General features: G+C 55.0%; 4 protein-coding genes across 4 annotated transcripts in view; 2 read left to right on the forward strand and 2 right to left on the reverse strand.

The window, feature by feature from the left end:
• The window catches only part of LOC310885518 (uncharacterized protein), a gene marked incomplete at its 5' end in the record, with an annotated part of 44,430 nt that extends 33,724 nt beyond the window's left edge, over positions 1–10,706 (reverse strand). Inside the window, 3 exons of the mRNA XM_083808983.1 lie at positions 5,592–8,471; positions 8,929–9,848; positions 10,563–10,706. Coding sequence (XP_083665109.1) covers positions 7,988–8,471; positions 8,929–9,848; positions 10,563–10,706 — 1,548 coding nt within the window. The 3' untranslated portion in view covers positions 5,592–7,987. The remainder of the gene's footprint in view (positions 1–5,591; positions 8,472–8,928; positions 9,849–10,562) is intronic.
• Positions 1–20,344, reverse strand: part of LOC310885820 (M1-specific T cell receptor alpha chain-like) — a 373,370-nt gene that overhangs the window by 291,162 nt on the left and 61,864 nt on the right. The window lies entirely within an intron of this gene.
• LOC310885823 (feather keratin Cos2-3-like) lies at positions 3,062–5,598 on the forward strand. The gene has a single exon (XM_083809632.1). The coding sequence runs from the start codon at positions 4,803–4,805 to the stop codon at positions 5,397–5,399; it is 597 nt and encodes a 198-aa protein (XP_083665758.1). The 5' UTR covers positions 3,062–4,802; the 3' UTR covers positions 5,400–5,598.
• Positions 14,013–16,135, forward strand: LOC310885850 (feather keratin Cos2-3-like). The gene is made up of 2 exons (XM_083809653.1): positions 14,013–14,264; positions 14,640–16,135. The coding sequence occupies exons 1-2, from the start codon at positions 14,166–14,168 to the stop codon at positions 14,964–14,966; spliced, it is 426 nt and encodes a 141-aa protein (XP_083665779.1). The 5' UTR covers positions 14,013–14,165; the 3' UTR covers positions 14,967–16,135.

Here is a 20,344-nt window from a genome sequence, read left to right on the forward strand (position 1 = left end):
GCTGACTACACCCAGGTCTGTCTCCCAACACTACAGAGCACTGGCAGGTTCTTTAGGGATCCTTGGCAGAAGGAGGACTGGCCACAGGTTGTGGTTATAACTAGAGATTTATTATTACATAAGAAATTACTAGAAATACTAAAAATTACTACAAAATCCTAAAGATTACTACAAATAAATTACTAGTTGAATTACTAGAGTGATAACACTAATGCCCTTTCTCACCACAATGGTGGGTGTCTCCACATGCTGGGGCCAGTGAGAGGGAGAAACAAGGGGGCAGGGGTGCACCTTAACAGCCCCCTTCCACATTATGGATATTTGCCTTACTGTTGGTTATGCTAACCACACTGCCAGGCATCAGGAGCAGGGGCTGCCACTCACACCTGGCTCACCACAAGCCCCACGTGTCCTTGCTGGGCAGGCTCAGCTCAGAGCTCCATGCAAACTGTGATGAGAGGGAGCTGCTCCTCACAGCACCCGCACCTTCCTGTATAAAGCTGCATGCTGCAGGCACCAGTGTGGTTTCAGCGCACACAGGTAGACAGCGCTGTCCTGGAGCTTGGCATCTTGCACGTGGAGAAGCACCTGGGAGTTCTCCACGGAGAACACAGAGGAGATCCTCCCGGAATGCACATGAAGCTTGAACTTGCTCACCTGCAGCAAGAACTGAGGGGACTGGGTCAGGCGCTGCTGATACCAGAAGATGTAGGGAGCAAAGCTGCTGGTGGAGAAATTGCAGTGCAGAGTTGCGTTGTGTCCCACCTGGATGGTGGTTTCTTGTGCAAACTGCAGCACAGAGTCCTTCTGTGCATGACCTGCAAAGCCAGAACAGCATTTCAGCACTGCTTGAAGGTGTGTCTGTTCTCCCCCTTTCTCTCCTGTGTCTCTCATTTCACCAGCTTGCTCACTGTCTCCTCTCTCCATCTCCCTTTTCAGGGGCTGTAAAATGCTGAGCTAAGTACACATGCACTCTTCTTTCTGCAGATGCTGTTTAATTCCCATACCCAAGTCTGTCAGCTCACCGACTTTTTAGCAGTACCTCGCCAGGCTTTGAGTCCATACATACCTATCAACAATGCATGTAAGAACGCTAGGCATCTGCAAAGGAAAAGTCTAGATGCTTATTCCTCCCTGCACACTTATTGCTCCTGACATCTCCCAGACTGTCTCCTTTACTGGTCTGCAGCCCCTGCTCTCCCTACAGAAAACACTTGCAGTTCTTCCAGGGAGGCAGGACTCCAATTTCCCCCCTCCATAAATGATGGGATGCCATCTTGCCCCTAGCTTGCCCTCCTGAAAGTCACATCTCACCAAAGTCTGACAGTGCCATCAAGGCTGCCAGAAAAAGCAGGACCATGTCACGCTCTCGCCTTCACAGGGTGCCCACGGAGTGCCCGGAAAGAGGGAGCTCAAGCTTGCGAGTTCACTTCCCCCTCTGCCAGCTCAAAGCAGCCTCTGAACCTCAGCACAGAGGGTGGAGCAAAGCTCTCCCCCTGCTGCTCCTTGGGGCACACCTCTGCCACAGCAAGGCTCTCAAGAGAGGGATGGGCCAGTGGTTAAAGCAGTCAGAAAGGAATCCAGCCAATCTTTGCTGTGCCCCAGGTTCCCCATTGCCAGTCACAGGTTCTCCAGCACTGCGAGCTTCACACTTGTGCCGTTAGCTCACAGCTGCAGGCCTGTGAAGGCCAGGACATTTCACTTGGTCAGCGGTAAGGCAAAAGGACACCAACATGGCCACTGTGTGCTTCCCTCTTTTTGCCCCTTCTGGCAGGTGGGCAGCCCCAGCAAGGGGCAAGTGTCCCCAGTGGTTTCCCGCTGCCATCCAGAACCCGGCCAGACACAGAGGCCTGCACCCAGCTCTGCTGTCAATGGAGATGGGATTGCCTCCTCCCCCTCCACCCAACCCCCTCAGGAGAGCTACACTCTCCCTCTGGCAGGGAAGGACGCCCCACCACAGCCCTCTGCTCAGCAGTCAGCACCTCTGCACACACAGACAGGAGTGAATCCTGCTCCAAGGGCAGACCTTCAACGGCGCTGACTAGTGCAGCAAACTCCTCAACGCCTCAGTCCTTTGGCAAGATCCAAGGTTCCAAAAGGTGTCACTAGAGGCAGTGTCCAGCACAGACATTTGTGGCATTGCCAGGACGTCATCTCAGCGCCAGAGGTGCTGGATTTGGGCTTGGGACAAAGCCTGTACAACAAGCTCCTGAAACGAGACCACTGCAGAAAACAGAGGAAACCCAACGTGGCTGTTCCGATGCTCCCTCGGGCCCGTGCTGTTTAACTCCGGGCCCTGCAAGGGGACTTCCAAGCACCGGCAGCGCCCCCACGTGGCTCCGGCTGTGGCTGTGCCCCCGCCTCGCCCCCGCCCCACCTGCCCGGCCCCACGCACTGCGGGGCACCCCCTGACCCCCCCAGCTCCGCAGGCCGTTGGCTGCCTTTGCTGCAAGGGCGCGCTGCTGGCTCGTGTGTGGCTGGGTGCCTCCTGCACCCAAAACCCTTTCCTGAGGCTCTGCTTCCTCGGCAGCCAGCCCCCACCCCGCATTACTCTGGGGGTGCTTCCTGCCCAAGAGGAAAATCCTTTTCTTTGCTCCTTTGCACCATCCTGAGGCTCTGGTCAGCCCCCCTCTCCAGCCTTCCTGCATTCTCCGAAGCCCACTTGTGACCTACGCTATCACCACCTGTGTGCCCCAGTTGGGGACCATGCACAAACTGGCCAAGGGTGCCCTCCTTCCGACTGCTCGTGGCCTTAATGAAAGCATTCAGCAGGACTGGATGTCTCTGGCATTGCCAGCTGCTACTCAGGCAGAAGGTGCCCTGCATGCCAAAGCTGCTGGTCAGGGCCCCTGGGAAGGGCTCCCAGGAACTATGAACATGGTGTTTGATGGTCAGCCATGCTGAAGCACTCCAAATGCTTAGCATTTGTCTGGCACAAGGGGGGGATCAGTTTACTCTTGGCACTGTGTGATCCCTTTGCTGTGAAATCCCACCCAGGAGGAGCGACAGCTGCCCCTGTGCCTTCAGGAGAACCAGCCTGACATGGGCTGGATGGGAATCTGTGCCCTCTGCGATGCATTTCTGAGGCAATGCTGGCAGGCCTTTATAGACAGGTGTGAGGAGATGGGCCTGGCTCCGGCACTGACTCCCAGGAGGACCTGGCAGTGTCCAGGGGTGGAAATCCCTCACTGACAGGCACTATCAGGAGCCTCACAGCAGTCTGCTTCTCCTATACATCCCAAGGTGGTCGATGGACAGCCACGCTGAGGCACTCCAAACCTTGTTACCTTGAATTAAACCAAGGACCCAAACTGTCCTGATACGGTCCTTGTTGGGGCCTGAAGTTGGCAGTACCAGAGGGTGATTGTTGCAGCGTGAGGAAAAGGAGGGCTCAGGAGAAAGGAGCTGTGTTTCAGTGCCTCTTCCCTGGACACATCTCTACCAGGCTGGTGCCATCTCCATTCAGCGGCTCTCAGGCTCCTTCTGTCCCTGGGAACCTGCTGCCCTGCACGACTCATGCACAGAGCAGGGGAGAGTGCTGACACTGTGCACATTCCCTCGTGATAAAGGGGAAACAAGGACACACGCACGTGCTCATCTATACCTGCATGGAGCCATGCACAAATCTGTGCACCCACATGCGTTCACACAAAGCCAGCTGCACACAGGTTGTCACAAGACAAGAGCAGATGTGTGAACACAAGCAAGCAGGCCCTCAGGTGACTGCACAAGGTGAGCCTATGAGGAGAGGTGCTATATTCTGGACCTCGTTCTCATAGCAGCTGGGGCTGGTGGGAATGTGAAGCTCAAGGGCAGCCTTGGCTGCAGTGACTGTGAAATAGTGGAATTGATGATCCTGAGCACAGCGAGGAGGAAGCACAACAGACTTCATGCCCTGGACTTCTGGAGAGCAGACTTTGGCCTGCTCAGACATCTGCTTGGCAGTGTACCATGATACAAAGCCCTGAAGGGGAGATGGGCCCAAGAAGGCTGGTTAATATTCAAGGATCACCTCCTCCAAGCTCAGGAGCGATGCATCCCAACAAAGACAGAGTGAGGCAAAATGCCAGGAGACCTGCGTGGATGAACATGGAGCAACTGGCTAAACTCAAACATGACAGAGAAGGCCATAGAGGGTGGGAGCAAGGACAGGTAACCTGGAAAGAATACAGAGACATTGTCTGATGAGTAAGTTAGGAGAGCTAAATCTGCTCTAATTAGATTAGAGAGCTTATCTCTGCTCTGCTTCACTGAGACCCCACCTGGAGTGCTGTGTTCAGCTTTGGGGCCCCCAGCATGAGAAAGATATAGACCCGTTAGAGTGGGTCCAGAGGAGAGCCATGAAGATGATCAGAGGGGACCCGTCCAGCACTTCCGGTGAGTCTTCTGCCCTCACTGATGCATTCCTGTCCTAGAAATCCTTGGACATTTCATCCCAGCACTCTAAAGAAACCATTGCTGTGGAATGGCCATGGCCTAGATCTGGAAATGAAAAGGCAGCAGTGCAGGAAACCAACACACAGACCATAACATTTGTTGGAATGGTTTGCATTCAAGATGAGCTTCTCAGAAAATTGTTACCTCTGCCAAGGGTGCCCCTGGGCCTGCGGCAATGAAGTACCAGTATAAAAGGCAGCCCAGCTCCCTGCTCTCTCATCCAATTCTCTCGCCTCATCCTCCTTGGGAACCAGGTGAGTCTGAAGCCCTCTCTCCTCCTCTTCTGAACTAGAAGGGATCTTGCATCAATAGACATCACATCTGATGGTGGTTCAGTGCTATGCTGGGTCTTGGAGTTCCTTGCCATGGGAGAGGGGTGGAGAGAGACATTCTGTGTAGAGAGAGGCTGGGACATGGTGCTGAGGCAGCTTTTTGGATTACGTGCTACGGGATTGTCTCATTGGTTCAGGCTGCTCTTTGAAGGGCCCTGTCAGCACAAAGCGATGAAGACCATGAGCCTCCTGGCACAGCCTCCACATCCACCCTCAGCAGTTGTCTTGGCTCCTTTGTTTTGGGTAACAGGGCTGCTCCTCACCTACCCATGCGTTCTGCTTCATCTCTGCCCTCTCTCCCAGGTGCATCTCCAGCCCCAAGACATGTCCTGCTACAACCAGTGCCTGCCATGCCGGCCCTGTGGCCCGACCCCACTGGCCAGCAGCTGCAACGAGCCCTGCGTCAGGCAGTGCCAGAACTCCACCGTCGTCATTGAGCCCTCTCCTGTGGTGGTGACCCTGCCCGGACCCATCCTCAGCTCCTTCCCGCAGAACACCGTTGTGGGATCCTCCACCTCCGCTGCCGTTGGCAGCATCCTCAGCTGTGACGGAGTCCCCATCACCTCTGGCTGCTGTGACCTCTCGGGCATTTCCAGCCGCTACTGTGGCAGAAGGTGCCTGCCCTGCTAAAGCCACTGGCCATGGCCCTGGGGTTCCAGCACGACCATGGTGCTGGACAATAGAAGGAGGAATCTTCAGGCCATTGCTTGCAGAATGACTGACTTTCCTCACCTCCTCTGGCAGACATTGGCAGGAGCCAGACCAGAGGCTACCCCGAGATTTCTCAAAACATGCCTCATGTCTCTCTTTCAATCCCTCCACCTACCTCCTTCTCTCCCTTTTCTTTGTGTTCTTCTTCTCCCATGGGCTGTGGGGCTCCTCAGAGATAGCCCTCCCACTGCGGTAACAGCAGACACATGCCCTGCATGATCTGCGCCATGGGCAAGGGACGCTGTCTCTCAGTAGGCCCTGGTGATCCCTGCACTGAGGGGCCTCTGCTCAGAGTGACCTGCTTTTCCTCTGTACACTCATTAAAGATTTCTGCATCCCAGCCTTGGCTGTAGATGTTATTTTCCCTCCGTGTATGCCCTCCTGAGCTGCCCAGGGAGAATGGTTTTGCCCTTGCTGGGTACAAGATGGGTGTTTAAGGAGCCTCTTCCCTACTCCCAGAAGAATGGGAGGTTGCGACACGCTGCAGAGGGTCCTCTCTTGGGCACTGCCCCTTGCAGCTGAAGAAGATGTCCCTGGCTTTCACAGAACAAGGGGCAATCTATCCTTGCCTTGCAGCGTCTCTGCCCACAGCTCCCCCTGTCCTGCAAACAGAGAGCACAACCTCTGCTGTCCTCACGGGAAAAGCTACGAGTCTGTGGGAGGCTGTGGAGGCTGGGCACCCTGCAGGCTCTTAGGAACGGGCTTCCTCTTGCTCAGGACAGTGCTGTGCTGGGTAAGCAGGTGGGGACAGAAGATGGATGACAGATGTGGGGAATGGGTGGAATAAGTGCAGGGATGCCCCACCGCTTCTACTCCACCTTCATCTCCCCTCTTTTGCCCCACCTCAGGGCTATGGCCAGCACACATGGGCATGTGTGGCAGGAACATGTGTCCCATGAGGCCCAACTGCTCCCAGCACAGCACTTGGCAGGGCCCAGGTGGTGGCACACATGCAGGGCTGACACACTTCACAAGTCAGCATTGGTGTTAGCCGTAATGGACCATACACGGCAATCTCCAGTCCCTGAGGACCCTGCACCCCCATGGGCTGGGTCAGTGCAAAGACAACAAGCAGTCTGCATACCCCCACGCTGCTCTGTGGTGCCCACTTGCCCCCAACCATGCAGCAGCTTTCCTCAGGCCCAGGACCTGCACTCACAGGGACTTCCTCACATTCCTTTCCACTTTTCCTGACCGTTTGGTTTGCTCCTGCTCAAGCAAGAGGTTGTTTCTCTGTTTCTTCTTTCCGTTATGTAGAGGCTATCTTCAGGATGTTTGTAGCGCTCTGGTGCCCAGCTGCACTTCAAGGATGCCCATCGTTTCCAGGCCCAGTTCGACTGCTGGCAGACATTTTTCCTGTCATTGCTTTGCAGCCCCCTGATGTCTGCAGCTTCTCATTAGAGCCTGGTTACCTCTGTAACAGCTCCCATCAGCAGGGCACCCTGTCCCTGCTCGATTACAGAGCTGTTTCCTTAGAGATCCACGTATGGCCCTGCTTGGTACAGCCTTGTCATGTCCAGAAGGAATCAACCATGCAGGCAAGAGAGACGAACCAAAGGTGTGCTGGTGTAGACCCTTTGTCTTTCCTGGTGTCAGAGGAATGGAATCAGCCACAGCTGCAAGAGAACGTAACCAGTTTAGCCCAGGTGAAGGAATGGCACTGCCAGGGCTAAGGTGTGGGGTAGACCACAGGAAAGAGACCCAGGCAGAGCCCTGAGAAACATTTCTGGTTTGTTGGGATGGCCCATTGCCCTGGAAGGGCTTGGCCTATGTTGCAACTCAATACAGGACTGGTAGATCCTGGAGACATTGGTTTCTTAATTGCCCTACTGTTTATTGCCTACCTTCAATGCCCCAGGCGACTGTTAGCAGGATATAAACCCTGGGTGAAGTTCTGGGTGGGTGTCATTGGCAAATGGATAAAACTGTGGGTGGGATCTGCTTCTGTGTTTGCATGAGGCAGCTTAGCTTGGATGAGACACCCACTAAGCTGAGCAGTCCCCTTTGCTGTGAAATCCCTCATGTGGAGCTGCCCCTTTGCCTTCAGGAGAACCAGCCTGATGTGGGCTGGATGGGAATCTGTGCCCCCTGTGATGCATTTCTGAGACAATGCTGGCAGGCCTTTATAGACAGGTGTGAGGAGATGGGCCTGGCTCCGGCACTGACTCCCAGGAGGACCTGGCAGTGTCCAGGGGTGGAAATCCCTCACTGACAGGCACTATCAGGAGCCTCACAGCAGTCTGCTTCTCCTATACATCCCAAGGTGGTCGATGGACAGCCACGCTGAGGCACTCCAAACACTGTTACCTTGAATTAAACCAAGGACCCAAACTGTCCTGACACGGTCCTTGCTGGGGCCTGAAGTTGGCAGTACCAGAGGGTGATTGTTGCAGCGTGAGGAAAAGGAGGGCTCAGGAGAAAGGAGCTGTGTTTCGGTGCCTCTTCCCTGGACACATCTCTGCCAGGCTGGTGCCATCTCCGTTCAGCTACACCCAGGCTCCAGACCCTCAGCAGAACTGGAGTGCCTTGGAGGGGCCGGGCTGGCGGGGGAACCCTCGGGGCTGCGGGGCGAGGTGGTCCCGGCGGGCGGAGCGGCAGCGCCCCCTGGGGGCTGTGCCCCTGCCTCGCCCCCGCCACACACGCCCGGCCCCGCCCGCCACGGTTCCTGCCCGGCCGCAGCCCCGGCTCCTCTCCCCGTGGCTCTCAGGGCGCAGTAATACACCGCCGCGTCCCGAAGCCGGGGCTGGGCGAGCCACAGGGCGCTGGACCGGCGGTCTGCTGCCACCCACAGCCACCCCTCCGGGTCTGACACTGGTCTGGAGTCTTTGCGACTGCTCACGAGCAATGCGGGGCCTCGGCCCGGGAGATGACGGTACCAGTGGATGAAGTCGCTGGTTTGGATGTTGGGGTGTGAGCAGGTGATGTTGATGCCGGTGCCATCCCTGGTCTGTGCCCACGGCTCTTGCTGCACCTGGGCTCTGCCTGTAGCCACTGCCGAGAAGACAAGAAGGAGACAACTCAGAAAAGGGCTTTTCTGCTACTGAAAATGTCATGGGGGGGGGGGGGGGGGAGAGAGGGGAGACGAAAACGGTTGACAGCTGACGGGAGCATTTTCTCAGAAGAAAGCACACAAAGGCATTTCTCCGGGAATGGTTATTTGGGGACCAGGTCGGAGCAGGGCTGTTTGGAAGGAGGGTCCGAGCCGAGCCAGGAGGAGAAGGGAAGCAGGCAGGAACGAGTGGGGGTGTGCCGAAAGGAGAGGAGGAAGGCAGGGAGCAAGGCAAGGTGGGAGGGAACGGCCGGCTGAGCTCGCTGGAGGCAGACGGGACGGCTGCAGAGGGAGGACAGAGGGGAGCGAGGTCCGTGAGAAGCCGGCGGGCCAGCAGCGAGGGCAGCCCCGGCCCCCCGCAGCCCCCGTCCCGGCCCCGCCGCCGGCAGCCCCGCGCACCCAGGAGCACCGCGGCCAGCCCCGCCAGCCCTGCGGCCCGGCCCTGCCGCATCCCGCCGCTCCGCCGCCCGCGCCGCGCTGCCCCCGCCAGCCCCGGCTCTGCTCCGCCCGCGGCGCCTCCTCCCCGCCGCCGCCGCCCGGCGCCGCCAGCTCCGCCCCGGGGCCGCTCGGGGGCTGGCCCGGGCTGCGAGTGCTGGGCGCCTGGGGGCGGGCAGGGCTTGGGCTGCTGCCAGCGGGGCTCTGCCCGTCCTGCAGCCCAGCCCGGGACGCGGAGGCGGGTGCGGGGAGAGGCTGAGGCAGCTCCTTCGGCACGGGAGAGGAGAGGGGAGGGGAAGGGAGTGGGAGGGGGAGAGGGAGTGGAGAAAGCAGCCGCCCGTCTGCAGCGTCCCCAGCAAGAGGGGCAGGTAGAGGGCAGTGGGCCTGGCTAGACTGGGCCTGGTAGTGTGGTGATGAGAAGCACTGGTTCCCCAGCTGTGGCCGGCACTGCCGGCAGCTCGAATGGTATCAAAGCTGAGCACATATCCGGGAGACACACAGACAAGGTCATGCACACCGCATTTGAGGACTATACACCCAGGCCGGTACCCCCAGTAGCTGCTTTTCGAGACCCAAAAGACTCCTGCCACATTTGCCTGGAGTCTGAGACCCGCTTCCCCTGCTCCAGGCGCTTCACAGGGACCCCCTGGCTCCAGCAGCTGACAGCACAGACCAAGGGCGACCTCACCCCCAGTCTGACTCCAGCAGCTGGTGCCAAATCCACTCCTGCTGCTCCACCAGCAGCTGGCACTTTCTCCTTGCAGCACACATGCACATGGGACAGAGCGAGATTCCGCAGAGGTAAGGAAAGATTCCAGAAGAGGACAGGACTGACGGCGGTGCTCAGGTGCAGGGCCCAGCCACACAAGTGCATGGAGCAGCCCCTTTTACACCTTGCTCTGTCTGCCCTGGTGTGCTCCTCCTGGCTCCCCTTGCCCTGCATGTCCCCTCCTGGGGTTGTATAGGTCTGTCCTGCACCCATCCCAGCCTGTGTCCTGGCCCACAGCTGTAGGAGGTGCAAGGCCCAGGTTGATCTTCCTGGCAGTGGCACCTGTGGCTTCTTGATAGGCCGACAACTGGTGTGAATGGTGAGGTTTGTCTCTTGTCATTGCCTCTGTGTTTGTCTTCTCTGGTCTTGGTCTCTGTTTGCTTGTTGAATGCCTCCTCTTTTCTTAGCATCCCAATTGAGAAGGTCCCCAATCTGATAACCTCACTGGCATAAACATGTCCACAGCCCCGTGTACGCCCCCCAAATGGCGTGACTGCCCACATTTGGTCTCCTCACTGCCTCCCTCATCATCTGTCAGTCAGGTTTGTATCTCTGTGTGTTTTTTCCAGCTTCCTACTGTTCTTTCTCTCTGCCCCCCTCGCAAGTGCTGAAGGGCTGCTTCTAGGGTAGGAAACAAGGAGGGAATAGCTGAAAGGTAAGAAAGAAAATAAGGGCTGCTGTGGAAGCAGTGATGGCAGCTTCCCCAAGACCTCCATTGCTGGAGAGTAGAGAAAAGGGCATGGCCCTGAAAGCAGAGACAGAGAACACAGCAGAGGAAACAAACAAACAACCTCCCTCTGTTTCTCAGGTTTCCCATGGCTTCCTTTACCTTTTCAGTCCTTAGGCTGTAGATTGGTGCATGGAGCAGGGGCATCACAGCCCTGGAGAAGATGGACACCACTTTGTTGAGGGAGACATTGTCAATGGGGTGGGTACAGAGGAGGAAATGTAGCCAGCTCTCTGCAGAAGCCATCTGCATGAGAGAGAGCGAATCCCAGAAGAAGCTGTGATTGTGTAGGGCCAGAGCAGGGCAAACGAAGGGTGAGCGCCACTTGCGCCAAGGAAGGGAGCAGGAGCTCAGACCACAGGCCTCCCACCAGACTGGAGTACTGCATTGGGTGGCAGATGCACACAGCTTGGTCCTAGGTCATGAGTGAGAAGAGGACATCCCAGTTTAGGCCCACTAGTGGAGGCAGAGGAGCGAGAGCACACAGCTGGAAAAGTAAATTGTCCTATCTGCAGAGAAGGCATCTAAAAGCATAAGAGGCATCCTGACCAAGACGTGGCACATGTCAGTGAATGGGAGGTTTCCAAAGACAAACTACATGGAACGATGCAAGGGCTGGTTGGGCTCCACCATCACGAGTGTATTCCCAGTCTGGATCAAGAGGTAGATGGCTGAGTCCAGAATGAAGAGCAGTAGCTCTCAGCTCTCAGCCAAACCCAGCAGCAACAAAAGAAACCACTCTGTAGACCTTCCCCTCACCCCTGTGGGAAGATACCAGGGGCAGGAGGAAGGAGGAGATGGAGTTGCTGCTCAGGACTCATGGTCTTCCACCTCTTGATATCTTCTGAGGAAAAACACAGCAGGGCCTCAGCAAGCCAGGATGTTCCTTCAGAGACAGGAGAAAGTGAGATCAGAACCCTGGAGTTCAGGAGAGCAGCATTTGCTTTCTTTGCTGTGTGAACACGTACCTGTCTGTGTGTGCCCAAATATACTTCAGTATGCATCCAGGAGTGTCTGTGAGTGCACCCATGAGTTCATGCATCTTTTTACATGAGCAGCAGTGTGCATGAGTGCTGTTCCCTCCACCCACTTTTGATGTCATGAATGATATCGGTATGTGATCGAGGGTCACATTGGGAATTAACAGGAAAAGTGATCTGTCAACAGCATCCCTCCAAGGCTGAGATGTGGTGACTGTGCATGTTGCCCCATGCTTCCTGAGCAGTCCGAATGAGAGGTCATCTGAGAAACCCTCCAGAGGATCACAGGCTGCACCTCCAGCACGCACGTAGTCCAACCCTGTTTTCAGAGCGGGTCTCATCAGATCAGGTTGCTCAGGATCAAGTCCAGGCAAAGTCTGAACTCTTCCAAGGATGGAGCTCCCCTAGCATCTCTTTGGCAATCTGCTCCTGGACTTGGCCGCCTTCAGGGTAAATAGGACCCATGTTCCTCTGGTTCAATGCCACTTCTGCCCAAGGTTTCAGCCCCTGCATGACTCAGCTCCAGGCCCATGAGTCACAGAAGTATGTGTGGCATTGGTTTCCCCATGCGGGACCCCTGTCCCACCCCAGACACCACTGACACCACACCAGCAGCAGATCTACGTAGGGCTGGGCCTGCTCGAAGAGGGCAGGATTTCTCAGCCTGTCTCCCTGTACATAAAGCTAACACCATCCTTTTGAACTCTCTAGCCATGGGGAGTGCAGCTGTGTCCTGGCCTGGAGAAGCAGGGAGGGGTGACTGGCACCACAGTCTTACACTCTGAATCTTGTGTTACAGAATTAAAATAAGGATCCAAACTGTTGTGGGCCCATTCTTGTTGGGGACTGAAATTGGCAGTGAACTTCCTAGGGTCGGGAGGCAGTGGGCTACAGATACAGAAGGCCGCATTTCATCATGTGTGCTGTGGGCACTTCTGGGCTGGGTTTGTTCTGTGATTGTTCAGCTGTTCTCAGGCTCCTTCTTGCCCTGGCTGCTCTCTGGAGCTCATGGACAGAGCAGTGGAGAATGCCCTGAGGTGACCAGCCCATTTTCTTGTGAGGGGGGCCACACAGTTCTCACAAACACACACCTTCTCTTGCACACCTGCGTGGAATCATGCAAAACTGCACCCACAGACACTTGCACAAATCCAGCACACAGGCTGTCGTAGTTTCACACTGATGGCCAACTAAACTCCACCACACAGCTCTCTCACACCCCCTGCTGAAAGGAAGATGTGGGGAGAGAATGTGATTTAAGCTAAAGGGCTTAAAAGTTGAGATAGTGATAATGTAAATAAATGAAAAAGGAAAAAAAAAAAAAAAACAAACAAAAAAAAAAAAAACAAAAAAAAAACAATGAGCAAAGGCTGTTTGGAAACAAATTGGGAGAAAATTATTCTCCACTTCCCATTAGCAAGTAATGTGTTTGGAAGCACAGACTCAATATGCCCACCCCTGGTTTTCCTTCCCCTTTCACATCTTCACTGTTGAATGTTTGAGTATGGAATATCCCTTTGGTTGGTTTAGGTCAGCTACCCTGGTGATGTCCCCTCCCAACCCCTTGCCCACCCCCTACCTCCTGGCTTCGGGGGGCTTGGAGAGAGTCTTGATGCTGTGCCAGCACTGCTCCACTATAGACCCAACGTTGGTGTGATGGCAATGCTGTTCTAGCTCCAAGCACAGAGCACAGCATTCTAGGGGCTGCTGTGGGGAATGTTAACTCTGTCCCAGGCAGCCCCAGTACAGGCAAGTGCCCACAAGAGAGGAACCTGTGCATGAACGTGACACAGTGTGCAGCAGAGATTCTGGACAACATTTGGTCAAAGTACATGGTTTGATGTGGTAGAGAGGGGAGGTGGACTGGGAGCCTTGCAGAAGGCACTGGAGCCAGGGCTCTTGACAAGACAACGTCAGCTTTCTTGGGCCTTGCACTTAAGGCCTGAGAATCCCATTTGTTAGCCTGAGTAGCAGTGGTAAGGGAAAGTGCTGGAGTGCCCCTACTGATCACTGGTGGGTGTCATGACAGAAATAAGCTTGCATCATGTAAGGGGGAGGTGTACGATTTTATTTGTTTTTTAAAACAATAAATGAAAGGCATGAAGTTATGGGAGTGAAGAAGGAATTCTCTATGGACAGGATCTGCACTGTGTGTCTTGGGAAAACCCAGCCGGCTCTGTCCGATGCTGGTAGAAGGCAGGGTCACCTGCACATGAAAGGTTTACTTTCTGTCTACATTCATGTTCTTATTCCTTCTAACTAAAACAGACAATGTCCTGTTGGGCCTTTCTTTTGAGATCCAGAAAGAGCCCTGCACAACCTCTCCCCTTATACAGACATCCCTGGGTCAGAGCAGGAGGCAAAACAGGCCAGCAGGTTTTCCCTGAGGGCAGTGTCAGGAGGGGTAGCGTCACAGGCAGGAGCTGGGTCAGCTGTAGCCAAAAGGGCCCCAAAGAGCCCCTAGGGAGTCACCCACACTGACCTCATTTGCCTTTCCTGGACTCTTCCAGCACGTGAGCTGAGTCTTCTGCCCACACTGACGTGTGTTGCCTGGAAATACTTGGGCCTCCCTACCTGCCACTCAGAAGTTGCCTTCTTTGGGGAAAGGGCATAAAGCAGGAAATGAAAAGCAGCATCACAGGAAGGCAACACACATCCCGTATCATTAGGTGGGATGTTTTGCATGCACGAGTAGCTTGTCAGAAAATAGTCCCTGCTTCAAGGGATGCCTCTGGACATGGGGCAGCTAAGGCCCAGTATAAAAGCCAGCCCAGGTCTGTGCTCTCTCATCCACTTCTCTGGCCTTCTTCTCCTTGGGAACAAGGTGAGTGTGAAGCCCCTTCTTGTCCCCCTCACTCTCGCATGGGAGGACTCAGTTCCATGGACCTTTCAGCTGCTATCAGCTGTGTTCCACACCAAATCTTGGGGCTGCTGGTTGTGGGAGAGTCAAGGGGTAGAAGGTTTGTCATGGAGGAAGACTGGACCTTTAGTATGATGGCTCCTGGGCTGGAGCCTAGAGTGTAGCCAGGCTCTGGTGGTTCTTTTTGGGCTCTGGCAGGATGAGGCCAAGAAGCCCTGGCACATCCCTGCACAGCCTCCAGCTCACAGCACTGCCTGTGCCTTGGTTCCCTCAGGGTGTGGTGACAGGCTTTTCCTCATGCATGCCCATGTTCTGCTTCCTCCCTGCGCTCTCTCCCAGGTGCACCTCCTGCCCCCAGACATGTCCTGCTACGACCAGTGCCGGCCATGCCAGCCCTGCGGCCCAACCCCGCTGGCCAGCAGCTGCAATGAGCCCTGCGTCAGGCAGTGCCAGAACTCCACCATTGTCATCCAGCCCTCTCCTGTGGTGGTGACCCTGCCCGGCCCCATCCTCAGCTCCTTCCCACAGAACACTGTTGTGGGATCCTCCACCTCTGCTGCCGTTGGCAGCATCCTCAGCTGTGACGGAGTCCCCATCAACTCTGGCTGCTGTGACCTCTCCTGTATTACCAGCCGCTACTGTGGCAGCAGGTGCCGCCCCTGCTAAAGATGCCAGACAGTGCCCCAGACCAGGACCCTAGGAACTCAGAACATGCTGCTGGACAAAAATGGACGGAAGAACAGACTTTGTGCCGCTGTTTTAGGAGGACCTGACCATCTCTGGTTTATCCTGTAAAGACAGACAGGAAGGGGCCAACCTGGATTCTATGACAACATGGCCTATTTATACCTTTCCTGTTTTCCACACACTCTTTTTCTTTCTTTTCTTTCTTGCCCTCTGCTTTCCGTGAGGCCCCCAGAAACCAGCCTGGAGTGACCTGCTAGACCCTCTCCCCTTGTTGGCCAGGTAGATTGATGCTCTGTTGCAAGTCTGCCATTGGAAAAGCCGAACAGATTTTTGTCTGCTCGTGCTGTGCTACGATCTCGGGGCCTCCTCTTGGAGTCACCTCATTTCCCTCCTGAGACTTGATAAATATTTGCAGCAACCCTGAGTGTGTCCCTGTGTGGTCTTTTCCTCTGCTTACAGATGACCAAGGGAGAAAACCATTCCTTAGTGGGAATATGTTGAGGGCACTGCCTTATGCCTCTAGGCACTGGAATGCAGGACATACTGCAGCAATTCATCTTTCAGGCACCGTCTGTTGAAGCTGAGGAAGACATCCCTAGTTCTTCCACAGCCAATGGACACCAGTCCTTGACTTGTGACGTCTCCGCCTAGACAAGTGCTGTTGACATTGGAGGCCCCAGCTCTTGGGGAAGAGTGTTCCTCTTGCTTTGGGTGGAGCTGTGCTGGGGATGGAGGCTCAGACAAAGATGATCCCAAAGGATTTCAGAAACTGGGAATGGTTATTTGTCTTGGGGATGGCCCTCTATCTCTACTCCACTTTCACCTTTCCTCCACCACCTGGTCATGGGCATCATGTCTGGGCATGGAGAGCAGGTAGAGCTTCCCTGTGCATCCCTGTCACCCTTCAGCACAGCATCTGGCATGGCCCAGCTGTTGCCAAGATGTGCAGGGCTGTGGGGATCCACAAGTTCGTACTGCTACCAGTCATATCAGGCCACACACTGGAGCCCCCAGTCCCTGTGAACCCAGCTCCTTTTTTATGAAGGCAGGGCAAGGACAGGGACTGATGCCTAAAAACTCATGGCTGCTCGGTCTTGCTTTCTTTTCCCCAAGCATGGATCAGCTTTCATCAGGCCCTGGAACTCAGAGGCCCCATAGGTGGCACAACCCCACCATGCTCCAGAAAAGACATTCTGTGGGTGCAGATATCCCAGTGTCTGCTGAGACATAGCAGTGAGAATGGGACATGATTGTGCACTCAGCAGGATCCGTGTATGGGCCCTGAATGGCACAGGGCATGCACTGGCCCAACCACAGGGCACACACTGGGGGATCTTGTCTCAGGCATCAAGCTCCTCTGTCATTCCCAGAGCCGTGAGGATGAAGTGGCCCTTGTGCTCCAGGCAGCACCGCTGCTCCCCAAAACCAGGCCAGGGCCTTCCCACATCTGCACACACCTCAGGGCTCTGTGGTGTGGGGGTACTTTGCTTTCACACAGACTGTACATGCTGCCAGTGCCACGGGACCAAGATGGAGGATGGGGCTATTGCTCCATGGTGTGAGGATGGGGGGACCTCTCCACAGGCCAGGTTCTCTGGGAGGCAGTGCTGGCTCAAGTGGCAGCACAAGGGCAACAAGCATCAGAACCAAGACCACCAAAGCCCACGACAACAACAGCTCCCAGCTCTGGCCTGACCCCTCACCCGGGGTCTCTGCACAAGCTCAGGCCTAGCATAGCCCTGCCCCAGCTCTGCTGCATGTGTGCCTGTGCCTGGCCTCGCCTAATCTTTTCAGCCTGGCCTGGCCAGCCTCCTAGATGGCCAGATCCATCACTGGATGGAGCCTTTAGCCAGGCCTCTCTGGGGTCTGGCCTTAGCCTGCACCCCAGCCCCAGCTCTCACCCGGGGACCGAGACCTTCTACACATAACACATCTATTGCCAGGGTTAGAGCAATAATCAATAGGTGCTCCTGAGCCAGAATTGTCTCCTGGCTAACACTGAAGTCTGAGACGGAGGAGCACACTCACAATTTGGAGATTCACTTTTGTCTTGGAAACGACAAAATCCTTCTAGAGAACAGGTCAACTTGTTGATTCCATCTTTCCTATTCCCAGCCTGCAGCATAAGTTACCTGAGGAGAACAAGAACAACATTTTAAAAAGACATTGTCCACATAGCATCTCGTTGTCTCTGAAAACCAGAGAATAACAGAACTCTAGGATATCCTAAGTTAGAACAGACAAACAAGGATCATCAAGTCCATCTCCTCTAGCTTCACGCAGGATTACCTGCAAATGAAACCACAGGTCTGAGAGTGTTGTCTGAATTCTTCTTGACTCCAGGCAGGCTTGTTGCTGTGACCACTTCCATGGGGAGCCTTTTTGAGTGCCTTAACTCACTTGCCATTCACTGCTTGGTAAAGAATATATATATTGACAGAAACGTCCTCAGAGAATGGGAACTGTGATGGGGTGGGAGGCACAAGCAGGAAATGTCTTGTGGTGAGTGAAAGACAAGGGAAAAGGGAACGTGTTTGGATACAGTCAAGGATCTTGCTCAGCATTATAGCCCCACAGGCCAGGCTCAGAAGGGGCCCAGCACCAGAGCAGAAACGGACAATGGTGTTCCTGGTACCCCCTCCGCACCCATGCTCCTAAGGAGAGCAGGAAGCAGAGTTTCTTTCGGGGGCTGGTCACTCCCCACAGTAACAAAGGGGGGCCATTCCCCATAGCCTTCAGAGAGATGAGGAGAAGGTAATGACGAAGAGGATGATGTGCCAGCCGGGATGGTCTGTTAAGCTCAGAAGAATGAATTCAGTCCCAAAGATCCTGTTCTCCTTTGCCATGGCTCTAAGGTTTCAGAAGGGGATGATGTCAGACTGAGGTTTCATGTTGTAATTTCAGCAGTAGTAATTTGAAACAAGGCTGAGGCTGGTGCTGCCTTCCCCGAGAGCACAGAGGAAAGAGGGCCCATGGCTGCCCCCTGCTGGGAGCTGCCTCGGCCAAGCTTTTCTTTCTCCAGGTTGCTTCAATTCTTGCTCTTGCAAGCAGACAAAAGAGTTTCTTCAAGTCTGAGGACATCAAAACACCACATTCAACATGCTTTGTGAGACAGAAGAAGCTTCATCAACTTGCCTGGTCTCGGCATTTTTAGCCTACAGGACACCCAGCTTGTCCCAGACATGCAATCCCCCACTGCCGCAGGAGCTGGTCATTATGACACTGCTCCCTGTGCAGGGGCTGAGGATGATCACACATGCCTCCAGCTCCCCTGAGGAGACATCAACAAACTCAGTGGGCTGTAAGTCTTCATTTATCTCTTGCTCTGATTGCTTGCTGTGATGAACATGGAGAGCTCTTGGGCCTTTGGCACTAAGGGCTGCTCTATTTGTTCTGTCCCTTAGGCACAGGCTTTGGACAGGAACTGGCTGAAGGTCTGGAGGTAACCTGGTGGCTGGGATGCAAATCCAGTTTATTGACTGACTCATTGAAGAGAGAGAAGAACCCTGCAAATCTCTGTCAGAACTACTTCTAGGGGTCTCTGGGCTGGGCTGGCCAGGGCTCGAAGCAAGCTGCTTTAACATGGGCTGGCAGGAATTTACTCACCCTGGGGCTGAGGGGCTGAGAGCCAGCCCCTAGGGGAGTCTTATTTCCCAGCAGACTCTGTCCTATTCTGTCAGACCGGGAAGAGAGGAAAGTAGAGCCCTGCGGTCCAGGTCAGCCAGTCGGGGTCAGCCCTCTCTGCTCAGCCACAGACACCATCCCGTTTGAGAAAGAGAATATGGCTGTCAGCTCTTGGAGTGAACAGGGGAAGCAGCGCAGCCAGGGGAGAGCTGAGGGCCCCATCCCAGAGCTCTGCCTTGCACACACACATCCCCTCCCCATCCGGGGTTGTTGCTCAGCCAGGGCAGCTCTGTGCACCAGGGTGTCACTCACAGCACAGAGGTACAAGGCGCTGTCAGAGAGCTCAACTCCCTTCAGCCGCAGAACACTGTATTTCCCATCAGTGTTCAGCTCCGTGGTGAAACGGTCCTTCTGCTTGGTGCCTGCTATTGCTTGATTAGAAATCAGCTGAGGGCTTTGTCCCTTCTTCTGCTGGTACCAGAGCAAGCCTCTGAAGTTGGAGGTCTCGTATGTGCAAGTGGTCTCGAATGCATTTCCCTGTTCCACGGTGACTTGTCTTTCTTCCTGGGTGACGGACACCTGCCCCATGGTTTCTGGAAGAAAGAGAAGGTCAGCAGCTCTGTGAGGAAATCTCCAGGCAGCCAAACAGGAGTGAATTCAGACCTGTGGGAGATAGGTCTCCCTGTCCTTTACTGGGCTGAAGGGTCCTGAGGCCGGGGCACAGCAGGGTGTTTTGGGGTCAGCTCAGAGCTCCCTGGCCAGAGCGGACCCTGAGGAGAGCTGTGCTGTGTGCCTGCTCCTCCTGCCTGCTCTCCTTCTGCCCAGAGGACCAGGGCACAGCCTGTCATGCCTGGCTTTGTGTGCTGGGTCCAGCATCCTCCAGCAGGTTGAGGCACCCGTGCAGCTACTGGGAAAAGGTTCAACCTGCTTCCTCATCCCTCTCATCTCAGTGGCCTCTAAGTCCCACCAATATAAACAAGGCTGAGGTGAGTGGTGGCAAGAGGGAGCCATGGCTGTGCTGACAAGCAGGAGGACATTGGAGACCATGGCAGGAACATATCAGGCAGAAGACAGACTGGACACCCTGGTAATGTCCATGGGAGGAGAGCTTTCATGTCCCTGTATCCCCCTGGACACAATCCGGCTGTTCCTGTAGGAAAGGGAGAAATGAGGGACTGCAGAGACTGATGAAATCTTCTCTGGTGACAGTAGGTGGACCAGAAGAGAGAGGCAGAAATAAAAGGACAGAAAGTACAAGAAAAAAAAAAAAAGGAGACGCGCCTCAGGTCTATCCTCTGCATTTTCTTCTCATTTTGAAGAATAACAGCATCTTGAAGGAACCGGTCCAAGAACCAGAAACGGGAGCCAACATTTACCAACATTTTCCCTGTGATTCAAGAGTCGGTCCCCACATAAACACGGTAAGGCTGATGAGGGCTTCCTGGGGAAAGAAGATTTATGTCTTGATTAAAAGCCAGCACTTACCCAGCAGTTGCCCCAGGAAGGCAGTGAGGATGAGATACCCGCGGTGCATGCTGAGACCGACCCTCCTGTTTGCTGAGGGAGAGAGAGTCAGAAAAGCACCTCCCAGCCCCGAGAGAACAGAGCTGCCGGAAATGACTCTGCTGGGGGAACAAGGGGAGATTCAGTGACGAGAAATGTTCTGGTCTGACTGTGCCCAAAATGCTCCCTGGGGTTTCTCCCTCCTCCAGCAGGAGCAACCATTGAGGATT

The sequence above is a fragment of the Anser anser genome (assembly GCF_964211835.1).
Source record: "Anser anser genome assembly, chromosome: 23".
Lineage (NCBI taxonomy): Eukaryota > Metazoa > Chordata > Aves > Anseriformes > Anatidae > Anser > Anser anser.

Coding starts and splice junctions, on each gene's coding strand:
- LOC310885823 (XM_083809632.1), top strand. CDS start 4,803: ATGGGAGAGGGGTGGAGAGAGACATTCTGTGTAGAGAGAGGCTGGGAC.
- LOC310885850 (XM_083809653.1), top strand. CDS start 14,166: ATGCCTCTGGACATGGGGCAGCTAAGGCCCAGTATAAAAGCCAGCCCA. Junction 14,265..14,639: donor TTCTTCTCCTTGGGAACAAG/GTGAGTGTGAAG, acceptor GCTCTCTCCCAG/GTGCACCTCCTGCCCCCAGA.